A 17,050-nucleotide genomic window follows, 5' to 3' on the forward strand; every position below is an offset into this window, starting at 1 on the left:
GCTATTAGATAAAGAATGGGAAATTAGTGAGTAATATTGCTGAGCCTTAAAATATGTAGGCAATAAATAATACAGGCACAGTTAAGATGTTGCTGCTTTGAACACAATAATTCTATAAACCTAAGAAAAGCAAAATTACACACACAGCCACCCCATTTATAGAAAAGGCATATTGCACTTAAGTTGATTTATTTTAAGGTGCGGTGATAGCAGACTATAACAGAAAAAAAAATACTTTCAAAGAAATTTTTTATTTGTTTATTTTTTGAAATCATACAACACTGTGTTCTTCTCTAGGGGATTTTATTGACAGAAGCTGAAGAAACTCTTAGCCATCTTGTACAGAACATACAGGAAAAATATGATGGGAACACATCTCGGTATTCTGCAGAAGATTTAGAGGCTCTTATTGAGGCCAAACTTGAGCTTGCTTATATTTCTCAGCAAAGGCATCAAGCAGCTTTCAGGTAAATAATGTTATGAACAACTTTATCTTGCACAGTCTTGACTACCAAAGATTTTTAAAAAAATTCTTTATTTCTACATTAATATTCTAAGTCTTAATAGTCATCTATAAAAACTTCATTATTATGTTTACAAATGTAAGATACACAGGCATTTAATTTTTTCATTATTGTTTTATTTTACTTTTTAAACTGTGATCATCTATATGATTTCTCTGTGAGCTGTTTTTGTGACACAGTGTTATATAAAAACAAATAAAAGGTTACAATGTTCACTGTTTTTGTTAAAGTCTGGGTGTGTTAGGTCATGCATTTTCTTATAATTTTAAGGTGTACAAGAGAGCACTAATGTTATCTCTGAACTACTGAATTCTACTTTGTTCTAGAATGCCCTGTGTTACTGTTCTGAAGAACATTTCTTCTTGATGTACTTACTGGTTTCAAATTAAAATGTCAAAATTATATTTTTTAAATGTGATTGAAAACCATTGATGCAACCTTTAACATATTAGAGTAGCTTTTAGCAGACATTAATTATATAGTTAGTGATAGTATGTAAAATACTGTTGGTTTTACAGGATCTGCCTGATATTTTCCCCAAATTACAATTCCCAAATTCTGTGATATTTTTTTTTTAGATTCTGATTTCTTTTGGAGAATTTAATGAGAGAAAAACCAATTTTTTTTGATATATTGGACATACAGAAATATATTAAATCTTTGTAGATGTTACATTCTAAACATTGTTTGGGTCTTTTAGCTAAGAGGATTCTTCTGTTTAGCATACCTGTAATTTTACATTAATCTGTGTCAGAAGGATAGTAGTTTAACAATACATCATTTTTATTAGTGGGAGGCTCTTTTTATCTAATATTTTATTAGATGGAAAAATTTTTGAGGGTACAAATGGCTAACTACAGATGCAGTATACAGAGGTGTAGCACTATCACGTGCCAGACTATATTGAGATTAGGTACAATGTAATCAGTATTTGTAATTTTTTCTAGGTCTAATCTGACTAAACACACCAGAGTTGGTACAATAAATCTTATATCACAGTAAACATCAAATAAAAAGAAAAATGAACCTTTTCATTATTGTTGCAATAGTGATGAAGATTGTTTAACACTCCTACTGATGAAGTAGTATCAGGCCAATAGATAAATTAGTCTCAGTATGATTTTTTACCCAATTAAAAAAAAGTGTTTTATTCTATGACAAAACAAACCACCTTTCTTCTCTCAACTCCCTTAGGTGAATAAACAAACCTCCAAATCAATACCTTTTAAATAGCACAATTTCTTTTGTGTTGCTATCATACGGCAAAAAAAAAAAAAATTAACAGGAGCTTCACAGTGCTGTATAGACTACTGAACTGAGAACAGTAGCAGTCTACAGCATGGTCTTTCACCCAGGTTTTGTTTATGTTATTTTAAAAGATAGCAGTTTCCTGAAAGTTCAGATATTAGGACTGTACTCCCACTCAACCCTGAAATTGTGTGGGATCTGCTGCTCCAGCTGGATCCCTACAAATCTATGTGGCCTGATGGGATTCATCCCAGTATCCTCAAAGAGCTGGCTGATGTCATCGCAGAATCTCTCTCAATGATTTTTGAGCAGTCTTGGTAAACTGGAGGGGTCCCAGCTGACTGGAAGCTGGCAAACGTTGTCCTGATTTTCAAGACGGTCAAGAAAGAGGACCCCGGAAACTATAGGCCTATCAGTCTCACTTCAGTGCCTGGTAAAGTTATGGAGAAGATTATTCTGGAAAGTATTGAAAAACACCTGAAAAACAGGATAGATCAGTCACAGCCAGCACAGCTTCATGAGAGGAATGTCCTGCTTATCAAACCTGATTTCCACTCTGCTCTGCACTGATGTGGCCTTACCTTGAACACTGTGTGCAGTTTTGGGCACTGCAATATAAGAAAGATATTAAGCTGTTAGAGAGTGTCCAAAGGAGGGCAATGAAGATGGTGAAGGGCTTTGAGGGGAAGCCATGTGAGGAGCGGCTGAGGTCACTTGGTCTGTTCAGCCTGGAGAAGAGGAGACTGAGGCGAGATCTCATTGCAGTTACAACTTCCTTGTGAGGGGAAGAGGAGGGGCAGGCACTGATCTCTTCTCTGTGGTGACTGATGAGAGGACCCAAGGGAATGGCCTGAAGTTGTGTCAGGGAAGGTTTAGGTTGGATATTAGAAAAAGATTCTTCGCCCAGAGGGTGGTTGGGCACTGGAACAGGCTCCCTAGGGAAGTGGTCACAGCACCAAGGCTGACAGAGTTCAAGAAGTGTTTGGATGATACTCTCAGGCATATGGTGTGACTTTTGGGAATGGTCCTGTGCAGGGCTAAGGGTTGGACTTAAGCATGCTTGTGAGTCCCTTCCTACTCAGCATATTCTGCGATTCTGTGATTGAGTAGTAATGTCATTAGTCAAGGTGCGAAGTGAGAACTTGTAGGCTGTTTGTGGACATTTCTCATCATGAAATATGTCTATTTCAGTGTCTTTTGAATTAGATTAATTTACCATAAATTGTCAAAGAAAAATCAACCAATCACTGGGCAGTGAACTCATCATGCTTTTGAGTGTCATGGATTTTATAAAATACAATACTAGTAAACGAGGAGAAATTTGCAGACTTATGAAATATCTTGTGCATAACCTTAGCTTGATACTAGGCTTGGGAAAACCTGCATTAGTAAAGTTCTGTCCCAAACTTTCTCACCCTGCTGAACTGGTTCCAGTATGCAACCCATTTTCAGTGAAGGACTCTTCATTTTGCCATGCAGTTATATCCTAGACTCTAGTTTCTCTGTTGGTTTATAAATTGTCTTAGATTGAAGAAGCTTTTTGTCAAATATCAAGGACTTCAATGGATGTCAAGCATTTTATGGATCACTTTTTGTGACTCTCAAATTTTTGATGGGTGTTTAATGTGCCTTATATATTGGTAGTGGTCAGCAGCAGGAAAAAAAAGGCATCAAAAAACAAAGTAAGGGTTTGGGTTTTTTTAACCTATTTTACAATTTTATTGCACTGTCATCCATGGCAACTGCTGATATATCTGCCTCAGGTACAAGTGAAACATTTCTTCAGACAGCTGAATGTTTTCTGTCTGCCAGCCTAGAAATCAAACTTTGCATGATATTACAGAAATTCATCTTTTTTTTTTCCTTTGGCAAAATGACTTGGCGGTGAAATTGTTATAGTCAGCTGTACTTTCCTGTTTTGATCATCTTGTCACTTTCTGATTCAGCTGATAAAAGGATGTGTATTTTGTCAGGAGAAATATATAGACACATCACTCGTGTTGACAGCAGAAGAGGGTCACAAAAATTTCATCAAGGGAAGCTTCTACATTACAGCTTCTGTCTTGCAAAAAAATGTATGCCTCAGAATAAGTTTATGTATAGGACTAATTCCATTGATCTGAAGGAGAGTACTTACATGGTGTCTATCCTAAGAATGTGAGCTTTCTAATTACCTAAATGTGCCTTGGTCTGTTTATGTGAATAAATTACTGTTTAAAACAATACATATATGAGTCTTTAGGCTTGTGGCCTATCTTTTACTTATGGCATTTTTATGTAAGCATGTAGGTAAAAATAGCCTCATTTTCAGAACTGCTAAACGTTGACAACAGCAGTTAACTGGAGGCAGTGTTGTTCAGGAAGTTAGGTTAATATTTCTTAAAAGCCTATATACTCTTAGGTACTGTACCTTCTCCAACGTAGCATCTCACACAGTGTTTTGAAAAAAGCCAGGTTTTGCTGTAATTTTAACTTTGACGCCTGGTTTCAAGGGAGAACTCTTAAAAAAAAGAAAGAAAAGCAGTTGGAATATTTCACTGAATTATCCTTACTGTCTGTTTGCTTTAATAAGCAAATTCTGTTTTGCCTTTTCCATCACTAGAAAGAAGCTTATAATCAAATTCAACATTGATTTATTCTGTTTTCATTTTGTTGAATAAAACTGGGGTAAAAGGATGATGAAGGAGATTCATAAGGATTGAATTCTGAGAGGTAAAAGGCAAGATATTAACAGCTTTCTTTCTCATTGTTACTTTGGGGTCTATTTGTGCTGAATTGGTGTAATCCATCCAGGTCTGTGTCACAAAAACAGCAAGCAGGATAGAATCAGAAATGACAGGAAGACTTTAACTACCCTCTTATCTCTGGAGGTTATCCATCCTGTGGTTAGATATATGTTGACAGAATAATGTGAGTAATTTAGTTCAGCTCTTGTTCAGACTTCTTTGTGCAAGATCTTTGCCTTTGCAACCATTAGTCTAGAACACCTTAAAAGTAGTAAATTCACACAGACCATGAATCTCTCTTGCATTAATAGCTCTTTACAGTGTTCCAGCAGTGTAACAAGGACTTCTTTTTTTTTTCATATGCTTCATAGCAGCCAGTCTCTATATAAAACCAGTCTCTCTGTGTAAAAAACCAGCATAGGTGAGAACTTATGGTTTGGAACATTTGTGATTACATTTGAAACAATTAATCTGTTGAAATATCTTTTAAGTGGTGAGGTAGGGATACTTTCTGGTACTTTTCAATTATTAAAAAAATCTTTCTGTGGGCTGAGAATAAGTAAAATTGTAAAAAAAACCCCAACAAACCAACCAACCAAACAAAACCAAAAAAACCCCACAAAACACAAAACTAAACTAAAAAATGTTTTTAGAGAAGAGGTAGGAAAGTAGAGATTTACAGATGTAGAGGAAAATGTGCAATTAGAGATGGAAAACCAATTAAAATAGGCATTGATTTTGGCAGTTCTCAGAATATTTTGGGTGGCATGTTCTCTGGACAACATCCTGTTATGAAAAAGATCTCAGTCTGATGGCTTTGCAGGTGTCTTCATAGCACAAAAATAATTGTATTGAAAAGTTTGCTGTTATACATTTTTATACATGATATACATTATTATACATGTAATGAAAATGGAACAGTGTATCTGAGAGCTTTAAAAAGACAGCATAAAAGGAAAAAAACCCCAGTAGTCAACATTTCAAGAAACCTGACAATATTTTGAGATCCCAGCCCATTTTTTTACATGTGTTGAATGCTGCACCAGTCCTAATGGTATCTGTATCTTTCTAGATGCTTTTCAGAGTGAACTCCAGAAAAGGATTTAGGACTATGGCGGTGGGGGGGTGGGCAGTGATTACCATGTGATTGCTTACTGATGAGGTTTTGCCAGGACAGCACCTAGGTCAATTTTTGGTGTTTACTGGGATCCTGTGGGTATTTGGCCATGTGCATTTAATAGAGGGATTAACATATAGCCTGGAAAGGCTTTAAGGAAGAAGATGTTACCTTACCTTTCCAGTTGTGGATGAGATGCAGAACTCTCCTAATATATATTGTCATTTTCAGTATTTTTACATATTCTAATTTCTAAGAACCCATCCCCGAAGACAGATGTGCCATCATCGGTCTTGATCTAGTGGTTGGACTAGATCTAACAGTTGGACTTGATGATCTTAAAGGTCTCTTCCAGTCAAAATGATTCTATGGCTCTGTGTGTGATTGAAAGTTATAATAGAGTTCTGTTTTGATTGCTCCAACAGAATATGATATGTATTAGTTTATTTGTTATTATTGGGTTAAGACAAAACTACTTCTCTTACTTTCTCAGTTTCATAATGCAGTACCTACAAATTCAGAAAATAGTCTGAGTGCAATTTTTTGTCCTACTGAAGCAAAAATCTATAACTGCTGATTTACGTCTCTGAAATAGTAAAAAATGAAGTATCTATTTTAATAAAAGCACAAAGTGGCAAAAATAATTAGTATTTTTAAATAATACTGCTCTGTATCACAGTATTGCTTTGGCTTTCTCTGCAATTCGACTTCTCCAAGATGCAAAGATTTTTAGGATGGAAGTGACACCTTTTCAAGAAGAAAAGGATGAACGGGAGTGTTTGGTATGTGTGGATATTTGTTTTAAACTAATCTTTCTTAGTATATGAAGTCTTGTATTAAGTGCTGAGTGATTTTCATAATACTAGAACATAGCAGTTGTTTGCATTTACCATTAACCTGGGGAAAAAATGATCTTTGACATGCTTCAGGTACCTGATTGCCTAAGGTGTACTCAATGTGTCTGTAATCATCATTATAATTTGTATGTGGTTAGGAAATACAGTTTTTGTTTGTATACTCTCAAATGGCAGTACTGAAAAATCTCCTTTTGTTTAAAAGCCCCCAAACAACCAGGAAGTGTAAAAAATAACTATCAGGTGAAAATCTTACATTATTCAGTTATTTTAAGTTTTTCGATTGAAAACCTACTTCAGATTATTCCCTTTTGAAGAGACGGACTGACCAGTTCACACCATTGCTGTGCTCCACTTCGAGCAAGATTTCAGCTGACTTCTCTTGTCTGACACATAGGGATACTGACGTGTGCTTTGGAAGCCTATGTGCTAAGCCTGTCGGTCAGACACCACAGTGAGTCAAACTGACTCACGTGGACAGAGCAATTGAGCAGTGAGGTCAGATTTTGTAATGAATAATGCATCATGAGACTGGACTTTCTTGAGTGCAATGTAATTATTTTCTGTCTCTGTTGCATATCAAGGTCTTCTGTCTCTCTGCACTTTCTTCTAGGTTTTCTTAGGACCTTCCTGTAGACAGTAACTGAGCTATTGATATTTTTTCCTCATTTGCATCAATGCAAGTCAGTCATGATGATTTTTTGTAAACGGAAAATGCAGGTGGTGCATTGTCCATTGATTGCTTGCTGAAACAAATTGTAGAATATGGACTGTAGAATTTTAGTAATAGAAAGACTGTTTATAATGTGTGAAGAGGGCATAGTGAGTTGAGCTGAGAATTCTCACAAACACTTCTAGTACTACATTACACTAATATTTGTTTCTAAGCACCAGAAACACAGAAAACTAGAAATCAAAAATAAAAATTTCTTTGTAGTCACTAGTAAGGTACCAGAAATTGATATTGATCTCGCTCTACAATTAGACTTCTATGTGCCTTAGAATTTTGTGTAATGTTCCTGTTTGAGAAGAATAAAATCCAAACTGTTAAAATTATTCTCCATAAAAAACATATTATATGGTTATATTTATTTAGTCTCACATAAAAACTGGTTTAATTTCCAATTGTTAAAATTATTTACATATATATATAAAATTTAAATAATAAATGTTCTCCTGTTGTTAAAAATATGTAGTTAACCTTCAAATCAACTTTTATTTAGAATGTTATTATTTGTGATATATTTGTATTAATTTGATTTATTTTAGACTGATGCTACCCTGCTGCCTTGTTTGTAGTGAAGTATGTGACTCAGAAAGTAACATTTTTCTTGCTTTTGAAAATTATTAGGACTCCAAAACTGAAGATGTTTGGCTGCCTCGTAGTGAAATAGCACAAGACCATATGAATGTGCGTTTGTGGCTAAGGTGTCGTACAATGTTAGTGACTGCACTAGTAACACAGATACATGGTGTTGGTAATATGAAAGGTATTACTCTTTTTTGGTTTAGATTTTTGAATTATAATGAACAAGTGAGACTATTCAGACACAATTCTTATTCATAAATAAAAATATTAACATTAATTCTGCGGCTGTATTATCACTGAAGAATTATTTATATTAAATTCATCCAGTCCAATAAGGAAAATATATTTTTGTGTACAGTCTCTCCCTAGATCATGGAAACAAACAGTATTATATTAATTTTCATTTAATGGTCATTATCTTTCAATAAATTACTTTTGTGTAAAAGTTTCAAATGTTCTAGTGTAATTAAGAAAGTATGCTTGTTTTAAATAATGATGTTGCTAAGCACTTCTAGTTTTAAAAGTCTCAAAGTTCTTTTCACTTTTTATATCTCCGATAAATGAAATGTTCCTATATAGCTCCTAAAAATGTTCCAGATTATTTTAAAAAGAATTTAGGTGAGATGTTACAAAATACATTTATTGTAGTTTGGTTATGAATAAAATATTTTTCATTCCTTAGCGCTATGAACTTAAAATAAACTCTGATGCTCATCTCAAGTATCAAAGTCACAGTCTAAGTCTGTAGTCAAACTCTTATTTAATCACTTCTGGATAATTCCTGAGAAGGCTGTTACTATTTTGGAATTCTAACTAAAACCAGATTTTTGAATATGTAGGGTACAATATCTTATTATTTATGCTGGTGTCTTACATATAGAGCATGCATTTGGATGAACTTAAACAGAGTGCAGTTTAGAAAAAAAGTGGCTTTTCTTTCTTTCAAAAGTAAATTTGACAAAAAATTGATGAAATGATAAGTGTGGAATCTATAATGTCATATTTTTCTGTAACATTTGAGTGTAGAAGTTACTTCTTAAGAATGCTAGAAGGCACAATAAAGTCTTTTCTATTGTACTTTTACTATTCATATATTCTTTTCTTTTAGAAAATGATGTGGCTGAGCGCAGAAGTGTGATAAAAGAAGTAATACTACAGGCAGAAGCCTTTGGTGATATTGAGACTCAGGTTGAAATTATGGTACAAGCTGCTATTCTTGACCTGCAAGAAAAACGTCCCATGGAAGGCATTAAACTCCTTTTGCAGGTTTGAGCACAAAGAAGAAACTGTTCACTTTTCTTTGACGCATTTTTCGTGTAGTCAGAACAGCTGATGGCAGCATTAAATAAGCTTGAAATATTGCCTGTAAAATAGATTTTTTTTTCAATGTCTGTGATTTGTCCTCATAAACAGACAGGAAAAGTAGTAACTACTTTAGTTTATGTTTTCTATGTCCAAACAGAATATCATCGGTTTACTCCAAGAGGATACATTCATTTCCCCTCCAGCTTCTTTGACTCTTGTGAAAAGTATGCTTCTGCTGGCAGACATACTACCACTGCAAATAGTAGAGGATATAGAACATTGCTCTTCTTCAGTGGAACCATTAAACTTACTTGTTTTGGCACATGAGCTTACTGTTAAAGCAGTGAGTATATGTTGATGATTTACACAGCATTTGCAAATCCTTCCAACAATCTTAATTATCTATTCTGGAAGTTATTTTAACAATTTATTAAAAAGGGCTATTGTTATTAACTGATCACTTCAGTTTTACCGAGATTAGAATAATGTAAAGAGGTAATTCGTTTAACCAGAGTTATTTATCCATACTCATGATGCATATTCACGTATGTAGTCTGGTATATTGACACAATTTAAAAATATTGAATACTCCCAAAATGCACGTCCAGATGTGAAAACTGAAACATGTAGTTTGAATTTTGAAGAAATGCAGAACACTCAGTTTTCCCATTTGGAATGAGGCACATGTTCATACTCAACACCTCATGGAGGAGGATGTACATCTCATTAAATTCTTAACTCTTGAGCATCCAAGTTTAGGAATTTAGCTTTGTGTCTTAGAATAATTTGAATCAGGATAATCTATGTAAAGTAGCACAATGTTTTAGATTGACAGATTGTTACAATTGGTATGAAGAAATAATTTCCATGTAAAAATTTAAATATGAAATAAAAATTAAGGACATGAAATCTGTGAGAGGTATGTATAGTACTAAACCATTTACCTATTTTGTAATCCCAAAATACATATATACTTCTACATACATATACATATATGTTCTTGATACAGTTTACAGAGAAAAGGTTTTATACAACTCTTTCCTCATATTTCCTTAAACAGAAATGTAATCCATTGAAGTATTTATTTCCCTAAATAATAAAGAATCATATTAATAACTTCAGACTCAAACTTCCAGTTGTGAGACTTGCTAGCTGTCAAGAGACTTGACACTTTACAGCATGTCTGCATCGTGTTATCTCCATGACTGAAAAGTTTGATTGGTCCATACATGCTATTTTCTTTTTCTTTTGTGGCTTTTGTTGAATGTCAGATTTCTTTGTAGAAATGACAGTTTCTTTCTAGGGCTCGAGTTAATTGTGAGATCTATTTCTTAAAGACTGATTTGAGGGAGTTTTCTTTTAAAAACCAAAGACTAACATTATTAAATTCAATCAAGGGTTCATTGAAATTGTTCATTTGCATCACCAGAGTCCTCTGCAATCCAAGTATAAACTAAAGTAAAGGAGTTCAGGCATATCGAGTCCTTTTCTGATGCTCTTTTACAAGACACATTTGAGTTCCAGGGTTTTGCAATACCTAACTTACTTTTTCAAACTGCTATTTAATTTGCTGTCTGGAACTTGATTTTACTAAGCATACTCTTTTCATAGATTCTTGCTTGTGGCCAACCCATTGAACGACAAATAGAAGACAGTACATTGACTTGCCTGGTCTTACCTACAAAAAATATCTACCTGCCACATATTAACTTGCTAGCCCAAGTCAAAATGAAAATCGGTAAGAAAAATGCAAGTCATTGTTATTTTTAAGTTTTAGTTAATTTTCTTTCATATTTTATGTAACAGCTGATAAACTGATGCATCAGAAGTAAAAGTAATAAATCACTGTTTTCATTATACAAATAAAGTATTTTGAAAACCAACAGTAGATGCTTGTTTGGGTCCATGCAATGTGCATAAGCAAGGTACAACTACAGAAAGTATATAATCAACAAAGACTTAAATGTTAATGTTATAGCTTGATGAAAATAATGGGAACTTTAACTTTTTTAAGTGCTAATTCTCTATCCTAATAAAATAAATACTGTCTGTTATCATTGCCCCCCTTTAATTTAACAACTTTTCTTGATAACTTTTCTTTATATAGAAACTGGAAAATATGTTGAATACTAACAGAAGATAACGTTGAAGATCTGTCTGAGATTTGTTCCTGTACATCAGATATAGTGAAAGGGATACTGTCTCCATGTTCCTTCTGCTAAACTTAGTTTGCAGTACATCTGATTTATAATAGATTACAAAATCTAGAATTCACTTACTGCAATTTAGTACATATTGTGGAGCAGCCTCAGTGTATTCTGGATTCTTTTTCAGAAAGATATGCTCCAAAACCACATTGGTGCACTCCAACCACTACTTTGTATTCAGCTCTTAGGATTAGACTAGAGGTAGTCCAAAGTAAACATTCTGAAAATATAACTGCTGTGGCTGTCAGGTCTTCGATACCACCTGGTTTGCTCTGAAGATTCACTCTTTTATTCTGCTTTACTGCTTGTCAGAGCAGGCACAGCCAAACTCGCTCATAGTAATGATTGTGTTTGGCCTGTTCATGTTTCTGAATCCACATTTTTAGGAAGAGCCTAGGAATACAGATGAATATTGGGGAGTACACTATAAGAGGTATGCAATACATCAAAGAAGCCTTTAGAAATTGTTAGTACAAAAGGAATTTAGGAATTTTGGAATGCTCAGAGAGGTTTACATTTGGCTACAACTGCCAGGTCAAATGAAGTTATGAAGTGGCTTACTGCTAGTCTTTCCATTTAGTTTGTGCAAGGGTTGATTTGTGTAGCTTGGGCTTCTTTACGAGGTAAACCTCAACAGCATCATAAAGTAGTGAAATAACATTATAGTTCTGTATTTATATCCATCAATCACTTGAATTTTTGGGAATTAAGTTGTAACAGTAAGTAGATAACAGCGTTTGTTCTAAGGAATTTGCTTTCTTTTGCATAAATTGGTTGTCTATTAAATAATTTACTAAGAATTTACTGTTTTTTTTTTCCTTTAGGACACACATTAGCTGAAAAAGTAGCTTGTACAGCTGCAAGAGGAGATCCCTTGCAATGGCTACATGCCCTCAGACAATTAGAATCAGCATTGAAACTTTGCAGAGCATCTGCAACCAAAAAATTAGACATGGAAGCTGAACTCCTTTTTCAGATAGGTAAATAAACCTGTTTGTTCATCATGATTGCCTTCCAAGGCAATGTTATGCATGTGGCCTCTCATAAAATGGAGACATTTTACTGTAAATCTAGAACAGAATTGGATATTTATCACTGTCTAGCTGCAGATCTCTCTCCTGTGTTTAGTATCACACCAGCATAGTTCAGAGTGCATTATGTTACAAATAATTTCAAAATTGCAGTAGAACTTCTTTCATCTATATGTTATCGGGGATCAAAAGGTGTAGCCAATGAGATTAAGGACATTATGTTTTGCACCAGAGGGTGTTGGCTTGTGAGGATCCCAGCCAGAAAGACGTTCAAGACTCTCTAATGTATATCTTAAAATGCCATTTATTGGAGTTAACACTATAAAAGAAAAAGGAGACAGTGTAAATAATCTTATATTCCTGCAGAGGCTGAGAACCCTCAGTTGTGCAGTACTGAAACACTTCCAGTTAGAGGGTAGCACAACAGGCAGATCCTGTCTGTGGAAAGCTTGCCTCAGTTTGGTCTTTTGAGCTGTTAGAGGACTTTCTTAAGAGAAAACAATTTATTCATTATTTCTACTGTCAAACAAAAAGCATATTCACATAAAAACCTCCTGCTTCACTTTTACAGAAAGGGCAGGTGGTGTAATCACTGGTACTGAGAAGATGCTGCAAACAGGTGCAAGCTGGCTACATTTATCCTGTAGCAATGGGATGTGCACACCACAAAATAGACTTGAAGGCCACACTACATGTGCAGCATAGCACAGCATAGGCCTGTGCTTGTGCATTAACTCCTCCATGTCCACTGGTCTGCTAGTCAGGATCAGTAAATGTCAGGGGTCATTATGATTCCTAAATTTAATTATTTTAGCTACTCTATGAAGAGAATTGTTATACAAGCATTACCTTTTAAACAAACTGCAATAGATTTTGCTTATCGGGAGGAGAATAGATAATGTACTATGTTGTTCAACTTTCCTGGGGGGAAAAACAGATCGCATCTTACAGAAAAAAATTAATAATATCTTGAAAATCTACTTTCTATATTTCTCTCTTAGGTAAGGTAGAACGCCAGATAACTGAAGCAGGCAATAACAAGTTATCTCAAGCTGTTGAAAACCTGTCAGAAGCTATAAAACTCAGCCAGCAACATGATCAAAAATATGAGTAAGAAGCTAGCTATATAACTTTCAAAATAATTTAAATCATACATGAATTTTTAACAGTTTTTTGAGATTTGGTCTGGGACTTCTACTATGGAGCATCTTTTATGTTTTAGAGAGTTTTCTTCTATTGCAATATAAAAATATATTTATTCTCTTATTTAAAACAAATGCTGAGAACATTTAAAAGCATTTTTTACACCGTACAAAAGTTACAGCTTTCTGTTCTGTTTCCAAATTTGCACTCTCTCTGTCAACACCAGGAAAAGAGCTATCAATTAAACAGCGGGTTTATTCATATTTCAGAAGATGAGCTGTAGTCTGCCCCCTTCCAGATAACAGAAATCCAGCTTGAAAAGGTTAGCAGCCAAAAATAGTCAGAAGAGCAGAGACAGAAGGAGCATAGGAAATGTGTTTGTAACTGATATCAGGACAGTGACTTTGGAATTAGTTATCAGTGTAGAAGACGCCTGAAGAGCTGAGCCAAGACAGCCAATAAATTCTGTCAAGTAGCTCTAATACATTAGACTTTAGTTTTTTTTTAGTTTCTTGACCATTCTAAATGAATAATGTGCCATGTCTGGTTACAGACAGTGTAAAGGCAGCAATTTACCTTGCTTGTTTGGATATTCTGTTACTTAAGTTAATGAACCAGAACTCAACACAGAAGCAGTAGCATAGTAATAAACCTCAACAAGCAGTCAGCATGATGGAAGATGGTACAGAAATGGACTGTGGTCATGTTTTGCAAGTTTAATTTGCTACACGCTTATTTAATTTGCTACCATCTTTCTAAAAGAATGTGCAGCAACATCAATGGATCTCAGCTTTCTTGTTTTAGACAACTAAACATCCTGATCACATTTATACAAGCCCTGTGATATCTATGGGATTGCTTAATTAAAATTGTTTCTTGATGTCTCAAATCCTTTTTTGTTAGCAAGACTAGAAAATTAACTAAATTGTTGCCAACTAAGTGTAGAATTTGCCATCTTCTCACTTAGTTTGCTCTATCTTGAACTGAACAGTACCCTTTGACTTCTGTATTTTGCTTTACACAAATCATACTAAAGCTGGAATTTATTGTACTGTATAAACAACCAACTCTGTGCAATGTGACTCTGTCCAGAATAGTAACTACATGAGCAGGAGTTTGTTGCTATGCTTGGAAAAGTTAATTCACAGGAGAGATCTGGAGAAACCTGCGAAGCCAGGAGGAATCTGCATAAGAAGACTGTTATAAACCCATTGGGAATAGAAATTTTGGAGAAGTTCTCCAGATATAGTGATTTTCAGCAGGTTGAGAGAAGTAATTCTGCGGCTCTACTCTGATCTGTTGAAATCCCACCTGGAGTACTGAATCTAGCTCTGGAGTTCTCAGCAGAAGAAAGACATGGAACTGTTGGAGCGGGTCAAGAGAAGAGCCACAACAGTTACGAGAGGGCTGGAACATCTCTTATGAGAAAAGGCTGAGGGAGTTGGAATTGTTCAGCCTGGAGAAGAGAAGGCTCCAGGGAGACATTATGGCAGCCTTTCAATACTTAAAGGGGACAGACCTTTTAATAGGGCTTGTAGTGATAGGACAACGGGTAATGGTTTTAAACCAAAAGAGGGTACATTCAGACTAAATACAAGAAAGAAATTTTTTACAATGATAATTGTGAGACACTGAAACAGGTTGCCCAGAGAAGTGGTGGATGCCTCGTACCTCAAAACATTCAAGTCCAATTTGGATGGGGCTCTGAGCAACCTGATCTAGTTGAAGATATCCCAGCTTATTGCAGGGAAGTTGGACTAGATGATCTATAAAGGTCTCTTCCAACTCAAACCAATCAATGATTCTATGATTTTTGCTTGGTTTACAATACTACTGTAAAAATCATTGAAAAGAGGAAGCATAGGCAGAGAGCAGGAATTAGTGAGCGCTATCTGAAGATGTAAGGTATTCTGGTACAGAACTCAGAACTAAGAAGGTTCCTCAGCTGAGCCCAATGAGGAAACAAAAGACTGTTTTGGTCACTGTGGGTATTTTTGCTGATTCTTGCAAGAGTTTGACTGAGGACCTGTATCCAAATTCAGCCACCTGTGTTTCAGGGAAACCAGGACAACGGATATATGCCTTAACTTGAGGAAGGAAGAGACACAGTACAGAAAGATCACTTCCCTTGCAGAATTATGGTTTTCATACTAAACATTTGCAATTCGTTTACAGAATATTTGTTGCACATAATGCAAATTATATTTGATATGCTGATAAATCAATGTATTATTTTTTAAGCATACAATAGAGATGTTTTAGATTCACATGACTTTAAAACAGGATCCCATGGCTTTCTGAAAGAAGGTACACTTTAAGTAGATGATGAGGGCTGGATGAATTATTTATTTGGTGAGGCTACCTGGCTGGTCTTATGCAAAAGTCAGATTTTATCATTGTAATGCTGACTTTGATAGTAATGTTGATTGTTCTGTGTATTGTTTCTTACAGGTTAATAAGACGGTCATACCTTGAAATAGCACTATTATATCTGCATTTTGCCACAAATAATGAGGCTGTATCACAGACAGATGAGATGGTGCCTTCCAAATCAAGTGTATGTTTTCTATCTTTTGAGTAGTGGCCTCTTCAAAGCAGGAAATATATTTCTGCTAGAACATTGTGCACCTTGCCATATTATTACTTGCAGTGACTTATAAATCATACTGATGCTGAAAATCCTCCTAGAAAAATCACACAAAGAAATCATATAGTAGAATTTAGTCTTGTTTGATGTTATCTCTGATGTTTATTGCAATGACTGATAATATTTAAATTATTAAGATAGGAAGATACAGAACCAACAATGTTTTCAATTCCAATTATGTATGAATTAATTTGTACCTTGCAAAGAAAACATGACATTTAAACTTGGTTTTGTAAATGCTAATATTTGTACTTCACCAGAGTTCAATTTTTCCATACAAATATGAATGACAGCATGAGAAAAATAAGTGTCTTTGACCATGTTATAATTCCTTGAAGCCATAGATGGAAAGCAAAATGTTTAATGTTAGAGAAAAGAGGTAATTAAGATTCCAGAAAATGGAAAATGATAGCAAAAATATATTCAGTAGTGACCATAGTATGAGCTGCTCTGAGAAATTTTTTCAGGAGCAGCCAGTTAGTATGCTCTGGATAATTTTTTTCATTTTTAGCAATTAATCCATGGATTTGAAATCAATGCCAGTTTTTACAACTTGCAAATAAAACAATTATTAAGTAGGAGGACTTTTTTCTATGTTTAAAATGTATTTTACCATAATATATTTAGAATCCTAATTATGAACTGGTGTATAATTTTAGAACTCTTCTGGAGAACTCTCTTCTCCTGAGGAGGCTTTGAAATCAGAAGTCTACAAAGGACAAGCCTGGATTGCAATAAGAGCTGCTACAAAGGTTGGTGCAATATTCTGAAGAGTAGTTTTTGGGGTTTTTTTAACATTTTATCTTACACTACTTACACAAGCAAACATGACAGTGCAAACAAGAGAAGTATTAAGATTTCCTGAAATTTCTGGCATGAGTAATATTTGAGGAAATTAAAATGGAACAGTCTGAATAGCATGTTAATCTCTCTTAGACA

General features: G+C 34.7%; 1 protein-coding gene across 5 annotated transcripts in view; it reads left to right on the forward strand.

Annotated features, from left to right (window-relative positions):
• The window catches only part of CFAP54 (cilia and flagella associated protein 54), a 113,621-nt gene that overhangs the window by 81,218 nt on the left and 15,353 nt on the right, over window positions 1-17,050 (forward strand). For all 5 annotated transcript variants that reach the window (XM_017804536.1, XM_017804532.1, XM_017804533.1 and 2 more), the window contains 10 exons: window positions 298-467; window positions 6,295-6,397; window positions 7,821-7,959; window positions 8,887-9,044; window positions 9,241-9,426; window positions 10,695-10,821; window positions 12,115-12,270; window positions 13,323-13,431; window positions 15,916-16,021; window positions 16,771-16,863. In XM_017804536.1, the coding sequence (XP_017660025.1) occupies window positions 298-467; window positions 6,295-6,397; window positions 7,821-7,959; window positions 8,887-9,044; window positions 9,241-9,426; window positions 10,695-10,821; window positions 12,115-12,270; window positions 13,323-13,431; window positions 15,916-16,021; window positions 16,771-16,863 (1,347 nt within the window). The remainder of the gene's footprint in view (window positions 1-297; window positions 468-6,294; window positions 6,398-7,820; window positions 7,960-8,886; window positions 9,045-9,240; window positions 9,427-10,694; window positions 10,822-12,114; window positions 12,271-13,322; window positions 13,432-15,915; window positions 16,022-16,770; window positions 16,864-17,050) is intronic.

This window comes from Lepidothrix coronata, unplaced genomic scaffold (genome assembly GCF_001604755.1).
Source record: "Lepidothrix coronata isolate B3197 unplaced genomic scaffold, Lepidothrix_coronata-1.0 Scaffold9, whole genome shotgun sequence".
Classification (NCBI taxonomy): Eukaryota; Metazoa; Chordata; class Aves; order Passeriformes; family Pipridae; genus Lepidothrix; species Lepidothrix coronata.